The 25,385-nt window shown below is 42.4% G+C and overlaps 1 protein-coding gene across 2 annotated transcripts; it reads left to right on the top strand.

Annotated features, from left to right (window-relative positions):
- The first annotated feature begins 998 nt into the window (after positions 1-998).
- On the top strand, positions 999-25,364 carry ALAS2 (5'-aminolevulinate synthase 2). Of its 2 annotated transcripts, none has more exons than XM_081125166.1 (10): positions 999-1,103; positions 6,080-6,275; positions 6,935-7,057; positions 10,415-10,637; positions 11,198-11,382; positions 13,864-14,043; positions 16,830-16,994; positions 17,567-17,835; positions 19,484-19,646; positions 24,539-25,364. In XM_081125166.1, exons 1-10 carry the CDS (start codon positions 1,041-1,043, stop codon positions 24,700-24,702), a joined length of 1,731 nt encoding a protein of 576 aa, XP_080981292.1. In that variant the 5' UTR covers positions 999-1,040; the 3' UTR covers positions 24,703-25,364. The 2 variants fall into 2 exon arrangements, with proteins under 2 accessions (XP_080981292.1, XP_080981293.1); XM_081125167.1 differs by having other exon boundaries at positions 1,034-1,103; positions 13,912-14,043.
- Positions 25,365-25,385: the final 21 nt, after the last annotated feature.

A 25,385-nucleotide genomic window follows, 5' to 3' on the forward strand; every position in this document is an offset into this window, starting at 1 on the left:
TGAAGAAACCCAAAACACTAATTTGAAAGCATATATGCGCCCCTGTGTTCTTACAATAGCTGAGATCTGGAAACAATTCAAGTGCCCATCAGTAGATGAGTGGATAAAAAAGCTGTGCTACTTTTACACAATGGCATACTTCTTAGCCGTATAAAGAAGGAAATCTTACCTTTTGCAACAGCATGGATGGATCTGGAGATTATTTTGCTAAGTGAAATAAATCAGTCAGAGAAAGACAAAAATACCATATGATCTCACTTATACGTGGAATCTAATGAACAAAATAAAGTGATGAACAAAATAGAAACAGAGGCATGGAAGCATGGAACAGGCTGACAGCTGTCAGAGGGGAGGGGCGTTGAGGTGAAAAAAGGTGAAGGGATTAAACGAGAGGGTAGATATGAAACCAAATTGCCTGGGTTCATAGTTGGGTTCAATAGCTGGCTAATTATTTAGTTACCTCATCTTTCTGAGCCTGTTTCTTCATCTGTAACATGGGGATAATAATACCTATCTTGTAAGGTCCTTATGAGGATAGGCTAAATTAATCCATGTAAAGCACTTAACGAAGGGTCTGGTGCATAATAAGCACTTAACATTAGCTGTTACGTCTTTGGACCAGGCACCGTGCTTAGTGTTTTCTGTGTATGATGCTACTGAATTGTCACAACTACCTAAATGTCACCTATGGAAGCTGACTGCTAGAGAGCCCTTCCCTCTTGTGGTACAGTTGCATCTGAGTTTTATTGCCTAACTTTTTATAGTTGAGTAAACAGGGTCAGAGAGGTAACTTTGCTCAAGGTGCCTTAGCTATATATGGAAGATCTGATTCCAAAGCCTAGGAAGTTCATTTTACCACATCAGAGGGAGAAGAGAAAGAAAACAGAGAGAAGAGAGTCAGTGCTGGGTGAGGGGGGAGGCAAGAGGGGACTACATTGGGTTTTATCTCTAACAAGGGCCTAAGACACCTTTGAGGCCAATGCAGGGCCAGGCCAGCAGGAGGCGGGGTGGGTGGAGCTGAGCCAAAGAGGAAGGGATAAATGCCAGGTCCTGACCCACAGCACCCACCCAGTGGTTCGTTCGTCCTCAGTGCAGGGCAACAGGTAAGAGTAATTTTCAGCCTGGTGTCCTCTTTCTGGTCTGCCTGTCCACCTCAAGGCTGCGCATGCTGACTCTCTGGCCTGGCTAGATCTGACTTTCTTAGAATCTGTCTCTCTGTCATTTTCTCCTCCCTCCCTTTCCCTCCATGTATTTTTCTGCTTTCCCCTGTTTTCAGCTTTTCTTTGTTTCCCCCCCCCCCTTGTTTCCTCTTCTTTCAAGGTCACTCACTTCAGTTCACCTCTTAGCTTTCTCTTATTTTCCCTTTGTCTGAGTTCTGCCTGTATTCTTCCCCCCCTCCCTCCATCTCTTTCTTCTATCCTGTATCTCTCAGTCTCTGTCTTTCTGTCTCTCTCTTCCTCTCCTTCTCTGTCTCCCAGAAAGATGTCCTGATATTACTTGCAGCAATTCTCCATTCCTCCCTCACTTTGACTCTTTCTCTCCGTTTAGCTGATGTAGGGGGCAGAAGTAGGAAGAGAAAACTGAGGGCATGTGGAGATGATGGGAATAATGAATTGGGTAGGGAAAGATTAGAAGGAACTGAGAGATGATTAGCAGAAGTAAGGGAGAAAGGTGAAAGAGGAATGTTGTGTCACTGAAAGGGCCCTATGCTGAAAGTCAAGTTTGTATTCTCACCCTAATTCATTGTGATACCCTCTGAAAATGGAGCTTGGCCTATGATTTTTCCACAGCCTCTTTTAATTTTGATTTTGTGGTCTTCTAATTTTTTCTGTTTCTAAGAATTTCTGATTTCTGCTTCCCGTTATCTAAGATTCTCTATGATTCTTCTATGATAGGGAGAGGGTGCTAGGAAGGGAAGTAAAGCCAGATGCTTTCAACTCCTGAAATGAAATGACCACATCTACTCCAGACCTAATTGATCCTTACAAAGCAGGCCACAAAGGGGAAAGAGGGGGCAAGGAATGCTGCAATTAGTGTTTTCTGGCTCTCTGCTGGGGTAGAGTTGTGGTTGACCCTTTTGATATCTGGGGCTACAGATTGGCTGCTGATATGAGGGAGGATTTTAAGGTGCAGGGAAAACTTTTTAGTAATGATCTGTTATTTGGCTTAAAATTGCACCATTATCTCTTTGTTTTAAGGAGACCCCCAAGCAAGGTTTGCCACACAATGGGTGTATAAATTGTTAAGTGGAAGAATGAATGAATGAGTGAATGAATGAATGAATGTTCACCAGTGCCTGAAATTCTACTTCAGTTAGAAATCTGTTCCATTGTAAAGGCATTGGTCACAATTCAAAATTAAATCCCAGAAAGGGGCCTGTTAGTGCAGCAGAGGAGATTAACCTCTGGAGTTGAGCTCTCAGTCAAGAATATATGTAGGCATATTTGAATCATAGATCCACAGTGGTTAATTTAGTAGGCTCTGGAACCAGGTTGCCCAAATCTTGGTTCTCCTGCTTACTAGCTCTGGGACCTGGGTAAGTTACTTGATCTTTTTGAGCCTCAGTTCCCTCATCTTTGAAATAAAGTCAATATTAGTGTCTACCACACAGGGTTACAAGGATTAAATAAGTCAATGCATGTAAAGCATTTCCAACAGTTAGTACTCTGTGAGTGTTTGCCTATTAGAATTTGATGGAATCTACGAAGTTATCTAGTCCAGTGTCTGTGGAGAAACTGAGGTCCAGGGAAAGAAAGTACAGGGCCCAAGTTCACATAGTAAATTGTAACAGGATAAGGGCAAGAATCAGGATTGAGACAAGAATCAACTTTTGAGACCTGGTCTGGTGTATTCAGGATGTAACTTCTCTTGGCTGTATCTTCATGTTCCCTACATCGAAAATGTAAAAAATAAAAATAACAGCTAACACTTTTTCAGTATTTACTATGGAATAGACACTCTTCTATATACTTTATAGAGATTATCTTACCGAATCTTCACAACATCCCTGTGAAGTAGAATGTCCTTGTTACTATCTACATTTTACAGATACAAGACACGGAGCAGATACATGACTTTTCTAAGGTCCCAGAGCTAGTAAGTGGTAGAGACAGGATTCAAACCCAAATAGTCTAGCTCCAGAGGCTGTACTCTTAATGCCCTAAATCACTAAAGACTTATTTTATTCAACTTTACTCCAGTTTCATGACAGGTAGTGAGAAAGAATATAAATAGAACCTGAGGTAAATAGACTGCAAAGTGATGGGTCATAAAGATGGACAGGCAAAGTGAGGAGGGACAAATTCCAAGAAAGGAGTATGAGAACAGAGAAATTGGAACTGAAGCTTGAAAAAACTTGATAATTTAACAAATTCCAAGTAGTCTATAATTTTCTAGGTCCCTGAGAAAAACATGGCCAGAAACCCCTTAGAGATGATGAGTGTATTATACTTCTTCTATTTTTATACAAGAGAATGGGAGTAGACTTTAATACACTATCATCCCAAAGCAGGTCTTGACTTTGCTTCCAATCTTTGGGGCTTTCCTTTCCATTACATGCCCACTGTTGTTGTCATTACTCTCAGTGTTGATATTAGAGAAAGGAGTTTCTAGGAACCTGGAACCTAGCCATTTGTTTTGCACGCCTTTCCCTGGGTTATCCACCCCTCCTCACCACCAATAGCCAGAGTCAGCCCCAGCCAGATGCTCAGACGTGATTCTAGAAAAGAGCTCCTCTTCTCTCCCACACCCTGGTCTCATCTGGGGAGTGGTCAGACCCCAGTGGCGATAAACTCTGGGAGCTTTATCTGTGGTCTGCAGGCTCAGCTTCAAGTGCTTTAGCCTTTGCAGGCAAGCAGGGGAAGGAAAACGTATATCTCCAGATATGAGGTAGGCATTGGATCCAATTCATTACCTACCATATGAGTTAGGCATAAATACCTTATTTTGACAGCTGATGAAAGCTGAGACCAAGAGGGGAAGTGACTTTTCAAGAATATCCAATAGGGAGTTGGGGAGCTGGAATTGAAATAAGAAAAGCTACCATTTATTGAAAACTATGTGCCAGGTCTTTTCTTACAGGTTTAACATGATGAGTTTCATTTATTCCTTTAAACACCCCTTGGCCTTTCCCAATTTCAGGGCCTACACCATGCCCTACATACTAACCTTTGCTCCTATGACAGCCTGTGAGAGTTGGAAGGAGGATGCTCTGGGATGAAACAAGGGGAAGAGATTGCTTTGTGAGTTAGGGAGCTGCTTTGTGAGATCTGGAAGGGAGGGGTGTTGTTTTGTCAGAGGTGAAGGAGGTTGCCATATAAGAACAGGGTCACGAGCTCCTTCTGTTCACTTGTCCCTCACAACGTAAGACCCTATATCTAATAGCACTAGAGGTGCTATTAGATTCTACTCAGTAGCTCTCCTGGTGGTGCCAAGGCCTTAGTCTGCCCACATTCCTTGATATATCTACTATTGTCCTGTTCCATATCTTGCTTTTTGATCCTCTGATGTTGGATATCCAATTTGGCCTTTTTCTTTTAACCTGTTCCTCCCTCTTGGTTTCTAGCTGTCTTTCTCCGTGTATCTCTCAGCCCTCCTTCATCCCAACCTCCAACCCACCTTAGTCACCTCCCTGTCTCTATCATTTGATCTTCTCTTTACTCCCTTCTGTCACTCGGTCTCTGTCTCATCTCCCTCAATAGGGCCAAGCTCACCTTCCCTTAATTCTTCTTTGTTGCTCTCCCTCACCCCCACAATCTCTGGCAGCTTTTCTTCTTTATTTTTGTGCTTGACTGACTCTCTGCCCCTGCTAGATTCTATCCATTTCTACTCTCAGTTTTCTGAGCCTTTGTATATTCCTCTATGCTCCTTGATCTGTCCTCATTTTGAGTCCTTCTGTCTGTCTCTGTCTGTGACTCTACCTCTGCTTTCTCTCTCACTAATATCTCTCTCCTCCTTTCCCTCCCTCCCTCACCATTCATCCCTCCCACTCTCTCTCTCTATTCTCTCTTTCATTCTCTCAGCTTGGTCTTTTTCCCTACCCATCTGTATTTCCCATCATCCTTTTGTCCTCTGTTTTTCTGGAGCAGTCCTCTTCTTGTTCTTATCTGCACCCTTTCCCTTTTCCCTCTGGCTTTGATCTCTTTCTCTCTCACAATTTTTGTACTTCTAACTCCAGTACTACCACTGTATCTTTGTTCTCTCTCACTTTCCTTCTTTCAGCTTTCCTAATTTTTCTTTCTCCTGACTCTTCCCATACTCTTTTCTCCATTTGAGTCTCTGTTCATTCATTAATTTGCTTCCACATTCAACAAATATTTATTGAACACCTACTATTTATATTTAGTTTCTTTTTTATGTTCTCTCTGTCCCCTTTCTCTCCTCTGTCTTAGCCTCTACCTCTTTTATTCACCCATAGACTTGTTTCTCAGGCACTTTGGGTCTTGCTTGCACCTACTTCTCTATCTGTGCTTTCCCAAAATACAGAAGCAAGTCCAAGAATAGCAAAATACCATTCTTGGGGAACATGGTTTGTAAGGCCTAGAGCCTGCCATTTTGTCCTTATCCCTGAATATACTTAAGCCTGTACCTGTGGCCCCAAACTCCTTCTCCCTTTCTGCCTGGGCCTGCTCAGGAAGCTCTGGTTAAAAGTATCTTTGTGCACTATCAGGCTGAATCTCCACTTGGCTCAGGCCAATATTCTTAGAAAAATTCTTGGCCTAAAGTGTTGATTCAAAGGGTTAGTGGGTTATCAACTCCCATCCTGCCACAAACAATCACACTTCAATGACCCTCTGCATCACAGAGGGGATCAGTGGCAAAGTCTGAACCAGAATTCAGGCTTTCTGACCTCCAGTTGGAACTCTTTCCTTCATCTCTTTGCTTAACAGTCAGTTTCCTAATTCTTCCTCTCTGATGCCCTATTGGTACATTTAAACACTGGGAAAGTTCTTACCCTGAAAGGACAATAAGAGCAAGCACTGGGTGGGAAGCTAAAGACAAAGAATCAAACACAGGAAAGACCCTTGGCTTTCGGCCAGGCCTTCATGATGGGATCTCATCTCTTCCACATCTTCTGCAGGACTTCGGGCTCAAGATGGTGGCAGCAGTCGTATTGCTACAGCGCTGTCCAGTGTTTGCCCGGGGTCCCTCTGGCCCCCTGGGCAAGGTGATTAAGACTCACCAGTTCCTTTTTGGTAGTGGATGCTGTCCCATCCTGGACACCCAAGGACCAAGCTGCTCTCAAATCCACCTCAAGGCAACCAACGCTGGAGGAGGTAAGAAAAGGCTACTGGAAAATGGGGATAATGTCTGGGTCCTATAAAAAAGATTCTAAGTCATACTATTCATAATTGCCTAATAATTGGTAAGGTTTATGTAAAAAGTGTTAAGGCAGAATGAGCTGGCCTAAAAATATGCCTGGGATCTGACTTCTGCCAGTATCTCTAAAGAGTCTCACTCTCATGTCCCTCATATTCTATATACTTCAGTCATTCTGAAACTACTTAAAATTGCCAAGATCAACTCTTATCTCAAGCTTCAGTGCCTTCGCTCCTGTCAAACGATCCTCTTCCATACCCTTTACCAGAGTATTTCATATTTCTCACGAGACACAACTTGGACATCATCTCCTCTGCAAAGCCTGCCTAGACTTCCAACCTGTCCAATTCCAATTCTGGCTCATGTTTCCTCCCTGTTCTAGACTTTCATAGTGTATGTCCTCTTCCCATCCCAGCACTGTTCATAATGTGTCTTCAGTGTGTGCCATTTCTGCCAGTTTAGGAGCTCCCCTAGCATAGGGACCAGACTCATCCATTTCTGTGTCTCTACCACAACCTGAGACAGCACTTTGGGACATAGTAGATTTCAGTAATAATTGTTAAATTGAACTTATGGTTAGAAATGCACTGCCACTTACTCTCTTACCTTTGCATAGACTCTCCATCTTGGGCCAAGAGCCACTGTCCCTTCATGCTGTCAGAACTCCAGGATGGGAAGAGCAAGATTGTGCAGAAGGCGGCCCCAGAAGTCCAGGAGGATGTGAAGACTTTCAAGACAGGTTTGAGCCAAGTTCCATTCACCCAACCTCTACTCCTAACATTTGAACTCACTTCACTATAGTCCTGAGTGAGGCTAATCCAAGGGCAGCTAGTATGCATCCCATGATGGGGAGTCCAGTCTTTCCAGGGGAACCATGTTAGGCAATAGCTTAGACTGTGCACTGAAATGCACCTTCCCCAGTACATATACATGCAGAGGCTCCTGTAACTTTTAGCCATTAGTCTAAAACGAGCCCTTTAGAGTTCTGCCTTTTCTCTTCCAAGTGGCTAAATGTATCCCAACAGGCTGGGCTCCCACATTAAGCAATACCGCTCTGTGACAATCTGGATTTTCATGAAAGAATAAGTGTTGGGAACAGGTACATACTATACAAGATTATGGAGCCCTAGGTCAGCTCAAATGTTTCAGATCACTCCAGGTCATCACACTTGAGAGATGGTCACATTGTTGACATCTTTCATAGGCCCTTTTGGGATATCATTAAGGGGTAAAATTTTCAAAATTGAATTTAATGATATTCAGGAAAGAAGAGTAAGATACACTGTGCTTCATCTACCTCCCATGTGCAAGACCCAGGGTGGCTGCCTCAGTTACCTCACCCAAGGGAAAGTTCTAGGGGAGAGAAGCGTGATTCACCTTCTGTAAGGGCTCCTGACACAGGAATCTCCACTCAGGGAGATGAATAGGTGCTCACTTTGAAGAACATTTTTTTTTTTTTCTGCAGAATGCTTACCTACTTTGTAAACTTGAATTATCATATTTTTCTTTGAGTTAAAAAGGACAACATAAGCTTTCTTCGCCCCTCCTTCCCCCTGCATCTTCATGGCCAATGAATTCCACACTCCCTCTCAGACCTACCCAGCTTCCTGGCCTCAACCAGCTTGAGGAATCCATTCTCCAGTCCCCAGGAGCCGGAGCAAATTCAGAGAAGGTCACATGCCTAATATAGAACAACATGGCTAGTGAATTTGCTGAGGTGGAAATAAAGGAAATAGAAATATGGAAGGAGTGTTGAAAGGGCTTCTGACATAGTACGGAAAATGGCAAGGAAGCACTTTGAAATCAAAGGGAGTCTGAGTTTAAATTTTAGTTCTGGCACTTGCTGGATCTGTGTGCTTTGGCAAGTATTTCACTTTCCTTCAGTGGGATTTTAATACCTGCTTCCACAGGTTATCATGAGGAGGAAATAAAATTACATTTATGGATGTGTTTCTAGCTTGTTATGAGGCCTCATTAAACTTTAAGTTTATTCTTATTGTATTTCTTCTCCATGCTTCCCTCAGAAACACTCATCCTTTACAGAGAGCCTTTTCCCTCTTTTGTATGTGTTTATATTCATTTTCATAATGGAATTTATTTTATTTTCCTAATATAAAAGGAAAATGATTCACTGTAAAATATTTTCCAACATATACAGGAAAGTATAAAGAGAGAAATTTAAAATCAGAGTTCTACTATCCACCATTATTTTTTGTTGTTTTCTTCCAGATATTTTTTTATGACTAAGCACACACATGCCTCCCACACTCTCCTCCACACACATATTTATTAGGAATGTGATCTTATTCTACCCAGAGTTTGTTATTTTGCTTTGTTCACGTAACCATATGTCATGGGCACCATTCCATGTCTCTAAACATAGAGCTGCATGATAATTATTAAATGTTGAACTATGTTCTGTAGCATGGATGCAATATCATTCAGTTAATCAAGCACCTATATTTCAGGTTATTGTTTCCAAATTTTTTGTGCACATTCTTTCAGTTTATATTGTATGCTGATATTACATACATATAAATGTACCCAAATATAATATGTAGTATTATCTTAGACTTAGTATGAATATACTTGAGATAATTTATCTACTCCTCTATTGGGTTGCTTCCGATTTTTGCTATTACAAACAGTAGTGCAACAAATATCATTGAATGCATCCCTTCATGCACATTGGTAAGCGTTTCTCTAGGATAAACACTAAGGTAGGAATTCTCAGGGTCTAAGGGTGTGTACATTTTCAATATTAATAAATATTGCCAACTAGCCCTCCAAAGTGATCTACCAGTCATCAGAGAAAGTATCCATATTCTCACACCCTCTCCAGCATTTGATATTATCAAACTTAAATCTTTATGAATTTGATAGGTGAAAATGTGTTGGTGCAGTTTGATTTTCCTTGATTAAGCATCTTTTTCTACATTTATTGAATTCTCTGTTTATATTCTTTACCTACTTTTCTACAGGGTTGAAAATTTTTCCTAGTAATCTTTCAGTTTATAAAAAATAAATTCTAGATATCAATAATTTTTTAAATATGGTACAAAGCTTCTGTAGGTATGTCATCTGTGCATTTTAAAAACTTTTTATATGTATTTCCAAACATCCCACCAGCAAAAATGTTACCAGTATACACCGTTACCTCATAAGTTACCATTGGCAACAATCATGATTTCTATCTCAGGTATAGAGTTCTAGAGTTTAACAAACCCTTTGACATATGTTATTTCAATTTATTCTGAAAATACAGTTGCCCCATTTTGTATTGGTAGTAGTTAAAGAAGTGGACTCTAGATCACTTACTTATAGGCCACTTACTTGCTGTATGACCTTGGTCAAGTTACCTAACTTCTTTATGCCTTGGTTTCCTCATCTGTAAAATGAAGATACTATTAGAATTTTCCACATAAGGTTGTTGTGAGAAATAAATAAAATAATAGCTATAAAGTTCATAAGAGAGGGCATTACATGTAATAGACAGTCATTAAACATTGGCTATAATAACGTAATCAAATATTAGTTATTATTATTAACCACTACTACTATTACTTTAGTCATAATAATACTAATATGTGCCAGATATTAGTTTGGATGTGTTACATTGTTTGTGGTCAGATGTTCACAACTCTTCAAGAAGGTATTATTAGCCACATTCTACAGATGAGGAAATTGAAACTAAGAGAGATGATTCATGACTTTCTCAAGGTCATACATGTAGAAAGTGGCAAAGTAGTTACTTGAAACTAGATCTGTCGATACTCTTTCCACTGAAACTGGAAGTAGTGATTCCAGTAAGGAGTCTCCCATACTAACCACAGGGGAAGAAATGAGTCCATGCCAAGGGTAGAAAGCCCAAGTGAATGTATGAATAAATTAATGAGCGAATGAGTGAGTAAGCAAAGGGATGGTTGAATGAAGTAGTAGAGAGTTAATGTGGCCCAGTAAGTTAATGACTAATCAAATAAATGAATAAATTGAAAGAAAATTAGAGAAGGCAAAATCAACAGCATGAATAAAATGTGGACCAGGCAGGAAGTGATTTTTAAATGAATTCTTTTCATCTCCATCTCTACTCCTGCAGGAAACCATGTCTTTGGATATGACCAGTTTTTCAGGGACAAGATCATGGAGAAGAAACAGGACCATACCTACCGTGTGTTCAAGACCGTGAACCGCTGGGCTGATGCATACCCCTTTGCCCAACACTTCTCTGAAACATCTATGTCCTCAAAAGATGTATCTGTCTGGTGCAGTAATGACTACCTGGGCATGAGCCGACACCCTCGGGTCTTGCAAGCCACACAGTGAGTAGTAGGGTCTGGGCTATGAGCTGTGGGAACAATCCAGAGAAAAGCCAAAGCCACACATGGGAGGAAGAGGCAGAGCTGGCAGCGGGAACCTGGGTTCCACCCACCACCTCTGTTGTACAAGGTCCTCCAGCATATTTAATCCTCAGATGTGAACTAAATCAGTCAACAAACCATGTTTTCTAAACTCTTGGGTGTCCAGTGCTATGGAGGAGAGGATGGCAGAGCAAGCAAGCCCACTCTCCATGAGCTCTCATTCTGGCTGGCTGCAGAATGAATATTGATAGATATGGTATATGACCTCCTCTAGAAAGTCTTCCAAGCTGCTGAAGCTCAACCTAGCTTCTCCCTCCATCCTCGAGTGCCTTCAGCCTGAGAAGGAGGGTCCAAGTCTCTCCACCATTCCCATCCTGCCTTCTACTTGGTCACTTAGGACACAGCTCACACAGGATCACTAAGTCATCACTGATCCCTATCAAGGAAGAGAAACCTACCCAGTTCCTCAGTGTCTGACAAGGGTTTCTTCTCTTGTCTCCCCTCTGTTTTTTCCTGACTAGGGAAACCCTGCAGCGTCATGGAGTTGGAGCTGGTGGCACCCGCAACATTTCTGGTACCAGTAAGTTTCATGTGGAGCTAGAGCAAGAGCTGGCTGAGCTGCACCAGAAGGACTCAGCCCTGCTCTTCTCTTCCTGCTTTGTGGCCAATGACTCTACTCTCTTCACCTTGGCCAAGATCCTGCCAGGTAAGCCTAAGGTCTAAGCTTTATACAGCATGCAGTCTTACTGTCTTTATTACTCCTTCCCTCTATTCTGAGTTCACTTGCTCCCATTGCCCTTCTTTCTTACCCACCTTGTGTATTCTCAACACTGGATGACTACATCCCCCTCCTTTCTCCCCTTCCACGCATAGGCTGAAGACCACTACTAAGGAACATTGCCTAACTTCACAGAAGAGTAACAATAAATTTGTCGCCTCCCAACTCAGCTAGGCTCTTAATACTCATAAACAGTGTTTTTTTGTCCCCACATCCACTTTTTTACACTTTCTTCCCTCTTCTAAAACCTGTGACTACCTCCTCCTTCACTCAGCAAATTACCTCACATCTTACATCACCAAAAAAACAAATCACCAGACAGGAACTCCTTTAACTCACAGCCACCAAATCTACAAACTTATCTAATTGTTCAACAGTTCTTGTTTCATCCTTTCCTTTTACAATGTGAAGGTGCATCTCTCCTGCCTAAAGCCAATCCCTTCCCTTGTACACTGGATCCCATCTGGATCCCACCTTCCCACTTCCCCACTGTCTAATCAATAACGTCCCACTTTCCTTCTCTCCCACTCTCAAGCCAAAAATATCCTCAACTTATATGCCTGTCATTCTTCCATCACAGTCCCAACCATGAATGAATATAACTCTCCACCTTCTCTGTCAATCTGGGCTTATATAATTTCTCAGGTGGGAGCCACTAAAAGTTTATGGCTCCCAATTTCTATCAGCTCCTCTATGCTCTCTGGCAATCCTGTTTCCACTGTCAGTTCTTCAAGTCTCCAGGGTAGCTTTGCCAATCCCCTTTTCCCTCAGCCCTCATACACCCACATGAGCATCCCCACATGTTCTCTCCTCATTCCTTCTCTCCTGTCACAGTGGAAGAGGTGCTCTTTTTCTTGTTGACAAGTCCTGCCACTGGTGCTCTGTGTCCCATTCCCCTCTACCTCCTCAGGAAGTTTCCTCTCTCCTGTATCTTCAGCCTCTCCCTTTCTTTAAACATATTGAAGTCTCTTGCATCTCACAAAAAAACATTTCCCCTCATTATGCTCTAGCTACTGCTCTATCTCTCATCCTAATAACTGGCAAACTGCTTGAGAGAAGTCTCCATACTTGCTCTCTACTTCCTCACTTCCTGCTGATTCTTTAGCACACTATAAACATAACCCCAACTATATCCAACACCCTTGGAATTTTTTTTCAGTAAACCACTTCCTCAACCATTACAAGTCAACTTCTTTCCATTTCCACTGCAACCATCCTAGCCTAGACCAATATAATATTATTTCACCTTTGCCCTCCTACAATCTATTCTTCACACCAAGCAGAATGACATTTTTTAAATGAAAACATATTTTTGTTACTTCCCTGCCCAAAACCCTTTAATAGATCCTCATTGCCCTTAGGACCAAATCCAAATTCTTAATCATGGCTTCCAAGGCCCCAAATAACCTGGCCTCTACCTACCTCTTAAGCCTCATTTTTTGATACCCCTTTTCTCACTCTTTCATTCAGTAATACATTCATTCATATATTTATTCACTCACATAAATCAGTTCTGTTTATTCATTCATTTATTCAAGAAATGCTTATTTATCATCTACTGTGTACCTAGCCTTACACTGGGTATCAGAAACAGAAATAAAAAGATGTGGTATCTGCTCTTAAGTAACTTCCAGTCTACTTGCCCTTCATGGCAGGTTAACCAGGAAGTCGTGCCTGATTTCCTCTGGTAGGAGTGATCCCTTACTCTAATTAAAGGCCACAGTTCCTTGATTTCAGTGCAATTTGGGGAGCCAGGAATCAACTCCCCCCAACAATTTTCCACCTCTACCTGCACTCCCAGTATTGCCCAGTCAAAAGACCTGCATTCCTCAGGTCCTAGAGAAAGGTCTTCTCCTCTCTGGACCTTAGCTTTCTCACTTATACATTAAAGGGGCTGGATTCCATGGTCATTAATGGCCCTTCCAGCTCTGATATGCCATGAGCTTGTGATTCAAACTGTGAAAGTCTGATAATTATCCACCCTATAAGCACAGGGATGCTACCTGAAATAGGTGGAATTTTATCTGGATCAAGAAGAATCTAGCATCAGTCCAAGTCAACAAGCCTTATCTGGGATAAACTCCTTGCCAAGGCTTGATCTTATGTGTTTAAGAGAAGAAACCTAGGCCCTGTCCTCAGGAAATCTAGAACTTCTTGGGAAATTAAAATTTCCTCTCTACTCCAAGATAGTCAGAGGCCAGACCAGGATTAGAAATGACTGGAGGGAAAGGTGTAGGGGTCAGAATTTCAGGAAAGGGAAGTTCTTCCAAGGGAGCAAGAGGTATCATGAAGGTTTCCAGAGGAGGAGGAAGCAGAGCAGGCTGGCCCTCTGTCCCTGCCAGATCAGTCCTGAGGTTGAAGTGGGAATACTGGGACAGAAGCTTAAGAATTATGCATCTGGTTCCTCAGGGTGCGAGATTTACTCAGATGCAGGTAACCATGCTTCAATGATCCAAGGTATCCGCAACAGTGGAGCAGCCAAGTTTGTCTTCAGGCACAATGACCCTGACCACCTGGAGAAACTTCTAAAGAAGTCCAACCCTGAGACACCCAAAATTGTGGCCTTTGAGACTGTTCATTCCATGGATGGTATGTATATGTGTGAATGTACATTTACTGACATTGGTTTCACAAAAACCATGATGATAATAACAGTTAACATTTACAGAGTGCTTATTTCATGCCAAGCAAAATTATTCATTTTTATGCATATTAATTTACTGAATTGTCACAATTCTATGGGGTAGGTGCTATTATTATTTCTATTCCTTTACATGAGGAAGGTGAGACACAAACAAGTGAAGTAATTTGCCTAAGATCACACAACCAGTAAATGCCAAAAGATGGAGGCAGCTATTACAGTGTTACAGATTAAGAAATTCAAGTTCAGAGACAGCTCCCAATTTATCTTGGGTAATGCAGTAAATTGGTGCCAAAGTGAGTATTTGCGTCCTAGGACGTATGATTCCAATTCCTTCATACCAGGCTCCCTTCTTGATAAATGATGTACATATCAATGATATCAGTGTCCAGTTTCTGCAATGGAAAATTTCACAAATTATTGCTTGGAAGTTTTTTCAAGGTCCAGTATGAAGCACTGGAATCAAAACAGGTTTTGAAATCAGACAGATCTGGGTTCAAATTCCATCTCTGGCACTTACGGGCTCTATGACTTTAGATAACTCTTTAACTCTCTGAGCCTCAGTTTCCCCCAAGGTAAAATATCTGGTTGGAAGAATTAGAGATAATGAAAGTCATCCCATTTATTATGATCTAAGTAGAAAAAATGACCATTACCTTCCTACCTCTTTTCCCTTCAACTGAAACAATGCTCAAATCATTTTATTGCTGCCCTTCTTGAGCAGAAATCATGTGATTTAGACCTCACCTCCTGAATTTATTGAAGGGAAAGGTCCTCACTTCATTTCAATTTGTCACTTTTCCAATTGAAACAAAGAAGAGTCCATAGTATTCCCTGTTTTAGCCAACATATGTGACATAAGCATCATGTAATGGTAATACACAGGCTGTGGAACCAGACTATCCATTTTCAAATCCCAGCATGACAACTTACTTAGCTTGAGCAAGTTTCTTAACTGCTCTGTGTCTCAGTTGCCTTCTTTGAAAAATGGAGGTGATAACAGAGTAGCTATGAGAATTAAATGAGTTAATACGTGTAAAGAAATTACTGTTGTGCCCACTCCCACATTTCTACAACTAGCAATAAAGTAAAACTGTCCCATGATTATATTCCTACTACTGAAACTACTCTAATTTATTATTTCTCTGGTACAAATCATGTTAGGACCATCCTACTTCTTTACATTTGCAAGCATATGGTTCCTTATTTTTTTTATGGAAACTCTACCTAAACCGTCAATTGTAGGGCAGAATTTCTCCCATTGAAATGATGCTTGAGTTATCATCTGTCCCCTTTGTCTTGGGCTCCATCCCCTGTGGCTGTCCCCACTAGTTGCTCACATTCTTTTTTAAAAATATATGTTTTTACTGATTTCAGAGGGAGGAAGGGAGAGGGAGAGGGAGGCAGAAACATTAATGATGAGAGTCATTGATTGGCTGCCTCTTGCACACCCCCTACTGGGAATCAAGCCCGAAACCTGGGCATGTGCCCTGACCGGGAATCGAACCGGTGACCTCTTGGTTCATGGGTCATGGGTCAAAACTCAACCACTGAGCCACACCAGCTGGGCAGTCGCTCACATTCTTTAATCCTGGCCTGGAGTCCCTGCTCCCACCTGAAGTTTCTTCTGTATGACAAAACTCTGCACCTTAGAAGTTTCCAGGGATAGAGAAGGTGTGGATTCCTGTATATGCCAAGTGGCTGAAAAGTCTACATATGGGATTCACAGCCACTTGAAGACCTTAGAAAAACCATAAGCATAGAAGATGTTTAGAATAACATAGAAAAAACTGCAATCTGTGTGGAAAGGGAGAGGAACCTACAGATCACTTCTAATTCGCTTTCATTCAATAGACTGAGACTAAGCCTGTGTGGGGGGAGGTGCCCTCATATCACAACATTGACAGAGATGAGAAACACACTCTCACAGAGACACAGGAAATACAAAGAGACAGAGGCACAAAGAAACACAGAAAGGGACACAAAGGTACAGAGAAAGAAAGTCTGAAGCAGAGAGATAGAGAGGTAGACAGAAAGGGACACAATGAGAAAGAAGTGAAGGAGGGAGGAAGAAAGACAAAGAAGGAGGAAGCAATGGGAGGGGAGAGAGAAAAAAATAAGGCAGAGTCAGAAAAATAGAGATATAGAAACAAAGATGGAAATGGTCACAAAAAGAGAGATAGTGACAGAAAGCCAGAAAGATAGAAACAGGACCAGTGAAGAATAAATATATTGCCAGGGCTGCCAACAGCACCTTCCTGAGGATATGAGTGGTATCTGAAATCAGGATGACATTAACCAGGAGAAAAAAGAGACTTCTTTCAATTTATTTAAACAAAGGTATCACATAGGCTAGTGCCAACCTTAAATGGAAATACACAGACTTGTAGGAGGAAAAAAGAAAGTAAAGAGAGGCTGGAAAATGGCATAAACAAGAGAACATATATTGTCAGAATGAAGTAAAAATAGAAAGAGAGGCAAGCCTTGATCATAGTCTGGAGACACACACACACACACACACACACACACGGAGGGGGAGGAAAGAGGGAAGCAGAGGGAGAGGGAGGGAGAAAGAGAACATGCATGAGCTTGGGTGGGAGTGAGATGAAGGCAGTCAATACACATAAAGAGGTTTGAAACAGTCCCAAAGTAGTTGTGGGTCACAAATTCCACACTGGAGATGGAGCTGGGAAAGGGTCATGATCTCCTACCTCTATTCCTTGGCTTTGCTCAGGTGCCATCTGTCCCCTCGAGGAGTTGTGTGATGTGGCCCACCAGTATGGAGCACTGACCTTTGTGGATGAAGTTCATGCTGTAGGACTGTATGGTTCCCGGGGTGCTGGGATTGGGGAGCGTGATGGAATTATGCACAAGATTGACATCATTTCTGGAACTCTTGGTGAGTGAATGTCTTGGACTACCCTTACATACAGTCCAGAAAGGAGGCCCCTGAAAGATCCTTCTCTTCCTCTTCACCGAAGCTACAGGAGCTATTTGGGTAGAATTCATAGTCTCAGGCTGTGGAACTCCTGGATTCCCTCCTTCCACTCCCTCCTCACCACAAAGTTGCTGAAAAAAATCTGGGTTTTTTGAGAAGACCCCTGTACTGGGCCAAATAACCAGGTTCTACTCAGTAAGTGGAGAGTTGTTCTAATCTCCTTTCCCACCCCAGCCCCAAGCTTCATCTTAGCTCCACTTTTGGGCCTAACCAGCTCAAGATCCCCACCCATCTCCTGCCTATCTAGACATTGCATATGGCAGGGCTTGAAAGTCCTATCTCAAAGCAGCAGAATGATCAGCTCTTGCTGACAATAATTCTCCTGCCACAGACAGGAGAAATGAGCAGAGGCCTCGGGAAGGGAGTCTGGCGCTCCCACTTCTGGTGCACATCCTCGTTATCTGGGATACGATCCTATTCTTCTGGGGAATGATAATGGGGTCTCTGCGTATCTTCATCCTCCCTGTCTCCAGGCAAGGCCTTTGGATGTGTGGGCGGCTACATCGCCAGCACCCGCGAGTTGGTGGACATGGTGCGCTCCTATGCTGCTGGCTTCATCTTCACCACTTCACTGCCTCCCATGGTGCTCTCTGGGGCTCTCGAATCTGTGCGGCTGCTCAAGGGAGAGGAAGGCCAAGCCCTGAGGAGGGCCCACCAGCGCAATGTCAAGCACATGCGCCAGCTACTAATGGACAGGGGCTTTCCTGTTATTCCCTGTCCCAGCCACATCATACCCATCCGGGTGAGAGCCTCACACTGCCCATTGCTCTCCCTTCCTATCTCTTCTGGGAGCCTTCTCACACCTAGCAAACTGACACCTGCTCCTGTCATCAACTCTGCTTTCCTGTTAACCATTTTTGAAAAGTTTCAGCCATTCTAGATTAACCAGTCTTTCCTTTCTTTAGTTTTTTGCATTAGCTATTATGTCATCCTTATTAGACTGTCCTGACCCTCACAACATTGAGTATCCATGACCTATATATAATTCAGTGTTTTTCAAACTGTGCATCAAGACCATTATTGGACCATAACATCATCTTAATAGGTTATGATGAGCATTAACAAATCTTTCTTTTTTAAATATTTCTTTATTGATTTCAAAGAGAGGAAGGGAGAGGGAGAGAGAGAGATAGAAACATCAGTGATGAGAGTCGTCATTGATCAGCTGCCTCCTGCATGTCCCCGACGGGATCAAGCCCACAACCCGGGCATGTGACCTGATCGGGAATTGAACTGCGATCTCCTAGATCCTAGGTCGACGCTCAACTGCTGAGCCACGCCCAGCTGGGCAACAAATCTTTCTTGAATATCCAGCTTCTTAAAGAGACCGCCTCTAAGGAGCGTGTAAACTATGCATGATGAAAATCCTTGTATTTTGTTAAGGAATGGCCATTGGCTTGCTTACAACATCTACAGTATCATGGCTGTTAATATAGTTGTTTACAAAAAAACAACAACAAAGAACATGTTGGAGTACATCATATATAGCAAGGGTTTCATTTTATGGGAAATTTGTTTCATTTTGTATACGAATATATGCACATGCATGTAGTATGTGTATGAGTATAGTATGGTCATGGTATAAAATGTATTTCTTACTGAGAAATGAAGTCAGAAAATATAAAATCAATATAAAATCAAAAGCCATGGGACTAGCTGCTATTCTGGATCTTCAACTATGTTTGAGTGTTCACTGCCTTTAAAAATTAACTGTGACTTTTTAAAAAATTTATTGGTTTTTTATTGTTGACAGTATTACAGATGTCTCCCAATTCCCCCTCCCTTTGTCCCCCTACACCCAGCCCCAGCCCCACCCCAGGCCTTTATCACTCTATTGTCTGTGTCCCCGGGCCGTTCATATATGCATATATGTTGTTCTTTCTTAAATAACATCTATTTGTGTGTGTCAGTAAGTAGGGGTGTAGGGAGGATACTTTTATGTAACTGTTTTATGGATGAAAAAGAAATAGTCACTGCTCCTTGGACCAACCCAATACTCCCTTGAAAGCTTGCTTTTATAAATATCTGTATTTTGAATTAACCCAGTGGCAGCATCCCAGAGGGGGCCTTAAGGGATTTATTTATCTGCTTATCCAGAAGCACCTCAAATTAACATACTAGCTAAGTAAAACCAGTATGCTTGCTCTGCATACAGCTTCAAGGCAAGTTCCCTAGCACCACCTCCACCCCACTCCTTAAAATTTGATTGGTGCCTTTGAGCAACTCCTGGATAGATATTCTGGAGCTGCCACTGACTAAGGCTCTTATGAAAAAAATCTGGCTAAAAACTCAGTGTTGTTCCTTTATCTGGTTCCCTCCATTTGCCTAATGGAGCTAGTGATAGTAGGGCCAGGGTGGCAGATATTGACAGGCTTTTCTCCTGAGCCCAGGTGGGTGATGCAGCACTGAACACCAAGATCTGTGATCTCCTGCTCTCCAAACATAGCATCTATGTGCAGGCCATCAACTACCCAACTGTCCCCCGGGGTGAGGAGCTGCTGCGCCTGGCACCCTCCCCCCATCACAGCCCTCAGATGATGGAAGACTTTGTGGGTAAGTCCTCAACATGGTTGCCTATAGCACTCTCCCTACTTTTGGCCCCAGGATCTGAAGAAGTTGAGAGAATGTAAGCTGTTCACTTAAAAAATATATTTCTGAAACATCTATTGTGTGCCAGACTCTATACTAGGGTCATAAAGGAATGAGAAACAGTCCCTAGACCAGTTTGGTTGAGGATCCCATAGCAAACACACTGACTTCAAGGGGTGAAAGTTCAACAAAGACAGTGCATGTGGAAGTGGGAGCAGAGAAGAGGGGCCTGACCCAACATATGGGATTCAAGACTGGCTTCCTAGTGGAGATGACACCTGAACTGAGTCTTTCAAGGTGAATGGTATTGGACCAAGAGAAGAAAGAGGGTACGGAGGGGTATTCCCAGCAGCGGGAAGAGCATAAAGAAAGGCAAAGAGGAGAGAGTAAGAAGCAGTCTTGGATATATCAAGAAAAACAAGCAGATGTTACAGGAATGTAGGATAGTAGGAATGGAGTGGGAGAGGAGAGTGTCAACCTATGAATCTACAAAGACAACACAAAACAGGGACTGTATTGAGAGACTTATAGTGCTAACTGAATAGCTTGGTTTTTATCCTGAAAGATGGCAGTTTAGTCAATTCACCTAAAGCTTATTGGATTCCTGTAGTGTGCAGTTTTTAGCACAGGGCCTGGCAAAGAGAAGGTACTCATTCCAGGTCTGTTGGGTAAAAGATGTGTAGCTAGTTGATGATCCAGCAGAGGAGACAGGCATAGACATGGATGGTACTGGTCCAGTGTGATGAGCTACAGTGCTCTGGGGGCTGGAGGAAGAGCACTGTGGCCAGAGAGGGCAGGAAGGGTGAAATCAGGGAGGCTTTGTGCACGAGGAAGTCCTTGTGCAGCATCTTGAAGTGCATTTTTGTATTGTATAAGGACATTCCAGAATAAGGGAGTTCCATCAGCAAGGACCAGGAGACAGGAAAACAGAGGGCATGCATTGGCAAGAGTCATTGTGTTTGTCTAGACTAGAGCATAGACAGTATGAGAGTTCAAGGAAGACAAGATAGGTAGGTGCCATTCACTCATTCATTGACTAAAAAACATCAAATAATGCTAGCCAACATTTAATTAAGTATTTATCACGTGCCAAGCACCATTCTAAACACTTTACCTGTATTAACTCATCTAATCCTCATGGGGTAGAGATGCTATTATTAGTATTTCCATTTTACATATGTGGAAATTGAGGCATTCAGAATATATAGAAAGCCCTAGCCGGGTAGCTCCATTGACTAGAGAGTCATCCTGATATGCCAAGTTTGCGGGTTCAGTCCCTGGTCAGGGCATATATAAGAATCAACCCTGGCCGGGTGTGGCTCAGCGGTTGAGCATCGACCTAGGATCCAGGCAATCGGGCTTTGATTCCCGGTCAGGGCACATGCCCGGGTTGCGGGCTGCAGCCGATCAATGACTCTCTCATTGTTGATGTTTCTATCTCTCTCTCTCTCCCTCTCCCTTCCTCTCTCTGAAATCAATATATATTAAAAAAAAAAAAAATCAGCCAATGAATGCTTGAATGCATAAGTGGAACAACTTACTGATGTTTCTCTCCCTCTCTCTTCCTACCTCTCTCTAAAATCAATTAATATATGTATCTATATATAGATATATAGATATAGATATATTAACTGGTCCAAGTCACATAGAGACTACTGGTCCATAGACCAGTCAAAGCTACTATATTTGAACTGGGGAGTTTGTCTCTACTACCATGGTCATAACCACTCTGTCTACTGCCTCTCTGAGCTGATGATCCAGACTTCTGGAACTTTAGCTCGGTCTTCTCAGTTGCTCTGGGCTTCAATTATAGAGCTCTAGGCACCCTCAGTCCACTGAGTGTCGATTTATGCTAGGCTTTTGCAAGAAAGAAATATGAGTGGTACCCACCATGACTCCACCAGTCCTTCAAACCTATAGCCAAACCATCCTGAAATCTTGCAAATGGTCTCTATAATCTCTTAAATCTGTTTTCTTTCCTCCATTGATACTTTACAAATCCACATCAATGCAATTTCTCCCTAATTTTTCTACTTCTCTCTTGCTTCCTTCTAATCCCTTCTCCATACTGACCACTAGAGGGATTCTTCTAAAAATCTGACCATATAGCTCCCTTGCTTAAACCTCTTCATGTTTCTTTATTCTCCAGACTACAGCAGTGGCCTCCAAGGTGAGGTGTGCAAGATGAGGGAATTTATTATAATTTTTTTAAGATACAGGTTTATTACTTGCAAAAGCAGGAAATTACATAACACATCTGGAATTTTATGTTTACTTTTTATCTTAAAAATTGGGAACTAAGCATTACTAATATTGATCTTTATAGACTGACAATGATACATGTATAGAGTATTTAAACAAACATAGATGGATTGGAAGTACATGCTAAAATGTTTGTACTGATAGAATGTATAGTCCAAAACTTGGAGACTACTGGTCCATAGACCAGTCAAAGCTCCTTGGCATGGCATTCAATGCCTTCAACATGGTGATCTCTATATCCTTACCTCTTCTCTCATTCATTTTATTTCTACAGCTACACTGAATGACTTGTAGTTCCCTCATTTTGCTCTATTCCCTTACCTCTGGGACTTTGCTAATTAATGCTCCCTTCTAATTGGAATGCCTTTCCTCAAATCCTTCCTCTGGCTTACTTCCTTTTCTTTCATCTTCTAGACTTAACCATTCTTTCATTCTCTCGACAAATATTTATTGAGTCTATTGTATACTAGACACTGTTCTAGGTGCTGGGGATTCAGTAGCAAACAAAACAGATGCAAAATCCCTATCCTTCTGGAGCTTACATTCTAGTGATAGGAGATAGTCAAAAAACATTTTAACATTTTTTATGTTTATTGATTTGAGAGATGTGAGAAACATTGACTGGTTGCCTCCTGTACCTGCTCTAACAGGGAACTGAACCCGCAACCTGGGCATGTGCCCTAACCCAGAACTGAACCTACAACCTTTCGGTGTACAGCACAATGCTCCAACCAACTGAGCCATACTAGCCAGGGCAGTCAAAAGACATTTTAAAAATAAGCAAATTACAATTGACCCTTAAACAACACAGGTTAGAATTGTGTGGGTCCCCTTATATGAGGATTTTTTCAATAAATATAGTTGGTTCTCTATATCTCCAGGTTTCACACCCATGGACTCAACCAACCACGGATCAAAAACAGTATTTTTGATTAGTGGTTGGGAATCCGAGGATGTGGAGTGCTGTGTGCATTATTCTACACCATTTTATGTAAGGGACGTGAGCATCCATGGATTTTGGTATCCACAGGAGGTCCTGGAACAAATTCCCTACGGATAATGAGGGACTATAAATAAGTCTTGGGGGAGTCAAAAGTTACATGTGGAGTTTTGACTGTGTGGGGTTCAGTGCCACTAACCCCCACATTGTTCAAGTTTCAACAGTATATAGCCTGGTAGTTCTAAGCACTATGAAAAAAATAAAGCAGGATAAAAGGGATAGAAAGTGTTAATGGTAGGGGGGATAGGAGGGGCTAGATTGGAGGGGGGTTGTAGCAATGAATGGAGTTAAGGGTAGAAATCATTGAGATGACACCTGAGCAAAGATATGAAGGAGGTGAAGGAGTTAGCTGGACAGATATCTAAGGGGAGTTCATGACAAGCAGAGGAAAGGGCAAAAGGCAGGGGAGAGCCTAACAGGAGTATTCCTTTTATATTTGAGTAACATTAAGATGAGTGTAGATGGAGTAGTGTAAGCAAGAGGGAGAGAGAAAATTGAGGACAGAGGGGCAATATGGGCCCAGACTGTGTAGGGTATCGTAGGCCATTGGCAGGATTTTGGCTTTAACTAAGAAATGGATAGCCTTTTGAAGGATTTGACCAGAAGAGTGACATATCTAACTCAGGTTTTAATAGAATTGCTCCAACTTCTATGTTGAGAATAGACTGAAAGGGAGAGAGTAAAAGCAGGGTGATCCAACAGGGGGCTACTAGAATATTCCAAGTAAAAGGCAATGGTGGCTCAATCTTGATTTGTAGTCAGATTTTGAAGGTGGAGCCAATGATATTTGCTGATAGATTGGATGTGTAGAAGAGAAAAATAAAGGATGGCTCTAAAATGTACGGACTGAGCAACTGGAATTGCCATCAACTGAGATGGGTAAGGCTGAAAGTAGAATAGGCTTTGGTGGAGGGTAAGGGGGATCAGTAGCTCAGTTGTGTCCATGTTAAGTTATAGATGCCTCTTTGAAATTGGAGATAAAGGCAATTGAATATACAAGTCTAGAATTCAGGAGTGGTCTGGACTCGAGATGAAAATTTCAGAATCATCAGCATAAAGATGGTGTTTAAAGCCATGAGACAGGATGAGATCACCCAGGTAGTGATCACTTAAAAAGCCACAGACAGAGCCCTGGCACACACACCTGAAGCATTTCTGACAGTGGGGTTAGGTTCTTTCCTGTGCTCCCACCCCCTCCAGGAACACTCCCCACCCCAGGTTCCCATGTCACAACAATGACTGTGTGGTTACTGTCAGTGTCATTTTCCTCCCCAGGCCAGGAGTTCCCAAGTAGATGGATTCATTTCTTGGGCCACAGCATGTCCTGTACTTAGGGTGTGATCCAGGCCAGGCCAGGCCAGTAGAGCTATAAATTGTGTCAAATAGGTGCTTCCCAATCTTTTATACATTACAGCCCCATACACAAACAGTAACACTCATAATATACAATGGAGCAAACCAGGAGCTACTTCTGGTTCTAAGACATCTCAAGGGCTGAAGGGATCTATATCTTGGCACATTTGTACTGTGACAGAAGGATTAAGAAAACCTAGTCTAACCAATTCTTTCCCTCCTCTCCTCTCACCACCTTCAGAGAAGCTGCTGGTAGCCTGGACTGAGGTGGGGCTGCCCCTCCAGGATGTGTCTGTGGCTGCCTGCAATTTCTGTCGCCGCCCTGTGCACTTCGAGCTCATGAGTGAGTGGGAACGCTCCTACTTTGGGAACATGGGGCCCCAGTATGTCACCACCTATGCATGAGAAGCCAGCTGCCTCAGATCCCCACCCCACCTATACTTCGCTTGGGACTGGGCTGCTTCCTGTCCTCTGCTTTGTTGTGTGCCTCTAGTTGACTTGAGTCTGAAAACAAATAAAGAGCAAACTGCAGCATTTGGAGCCCTCTGCTGGACAGCACTATACCTAACTCCCTAAGACAAGTGGCAGTCAGCAGGAAACCACAGGTCGCTTGTTGATCTGACTACCCTATTTTACTGTTAGGGAAACTGAATCCAGAAAGGAGACTACACAGTAAGTTGAGCAAAGAGCTGAGACACTTGGCAGGCTTATTTGAAATGACTCTTACCTAATGGTTTCAACAAAAATCCAGAGATTGACTCTTCACTGGTAGGCGAGGAAGCCTGGGCCTCATGAAGCCCGGAGGTAATCAGTTCAAACCAAACTGCCTGGAGAGTAGTTCCCTAAAACTCTGAAGTTATATTTTCCAGCAGAAGGAATGACAGTCCTCCTCAATCCACTATCCTCTTTCCTTTCCACACCTTACAGAACAGGACTTACCAGGTGAGAAAGGCTTGACTATAACAAGCAATTTGTTTAAGGCAATGCTCCCAACCTTTCCAGTTCACAGAACACAGAAAACAATCTGCACAGCACACTTGAATAAACTAATTGTACTTGCCTAGGAGACAATCTTTCCTGACACTTGT

The sequence above is a fragment of the Miniopterus schreibersii genome, assembly GCF_964146895.1.
Source record: "Miniopterus schreibersii genome assembly, chromosome: X".
In the NCBI taxonomy this organism is placed as follows: domain Eukaryota; kingdom Metazoa; phylum Chordata; class Mammalia; order Chiroptera; family Miniopteridae; genus Miniopterus; species Miniopterus schreibersii.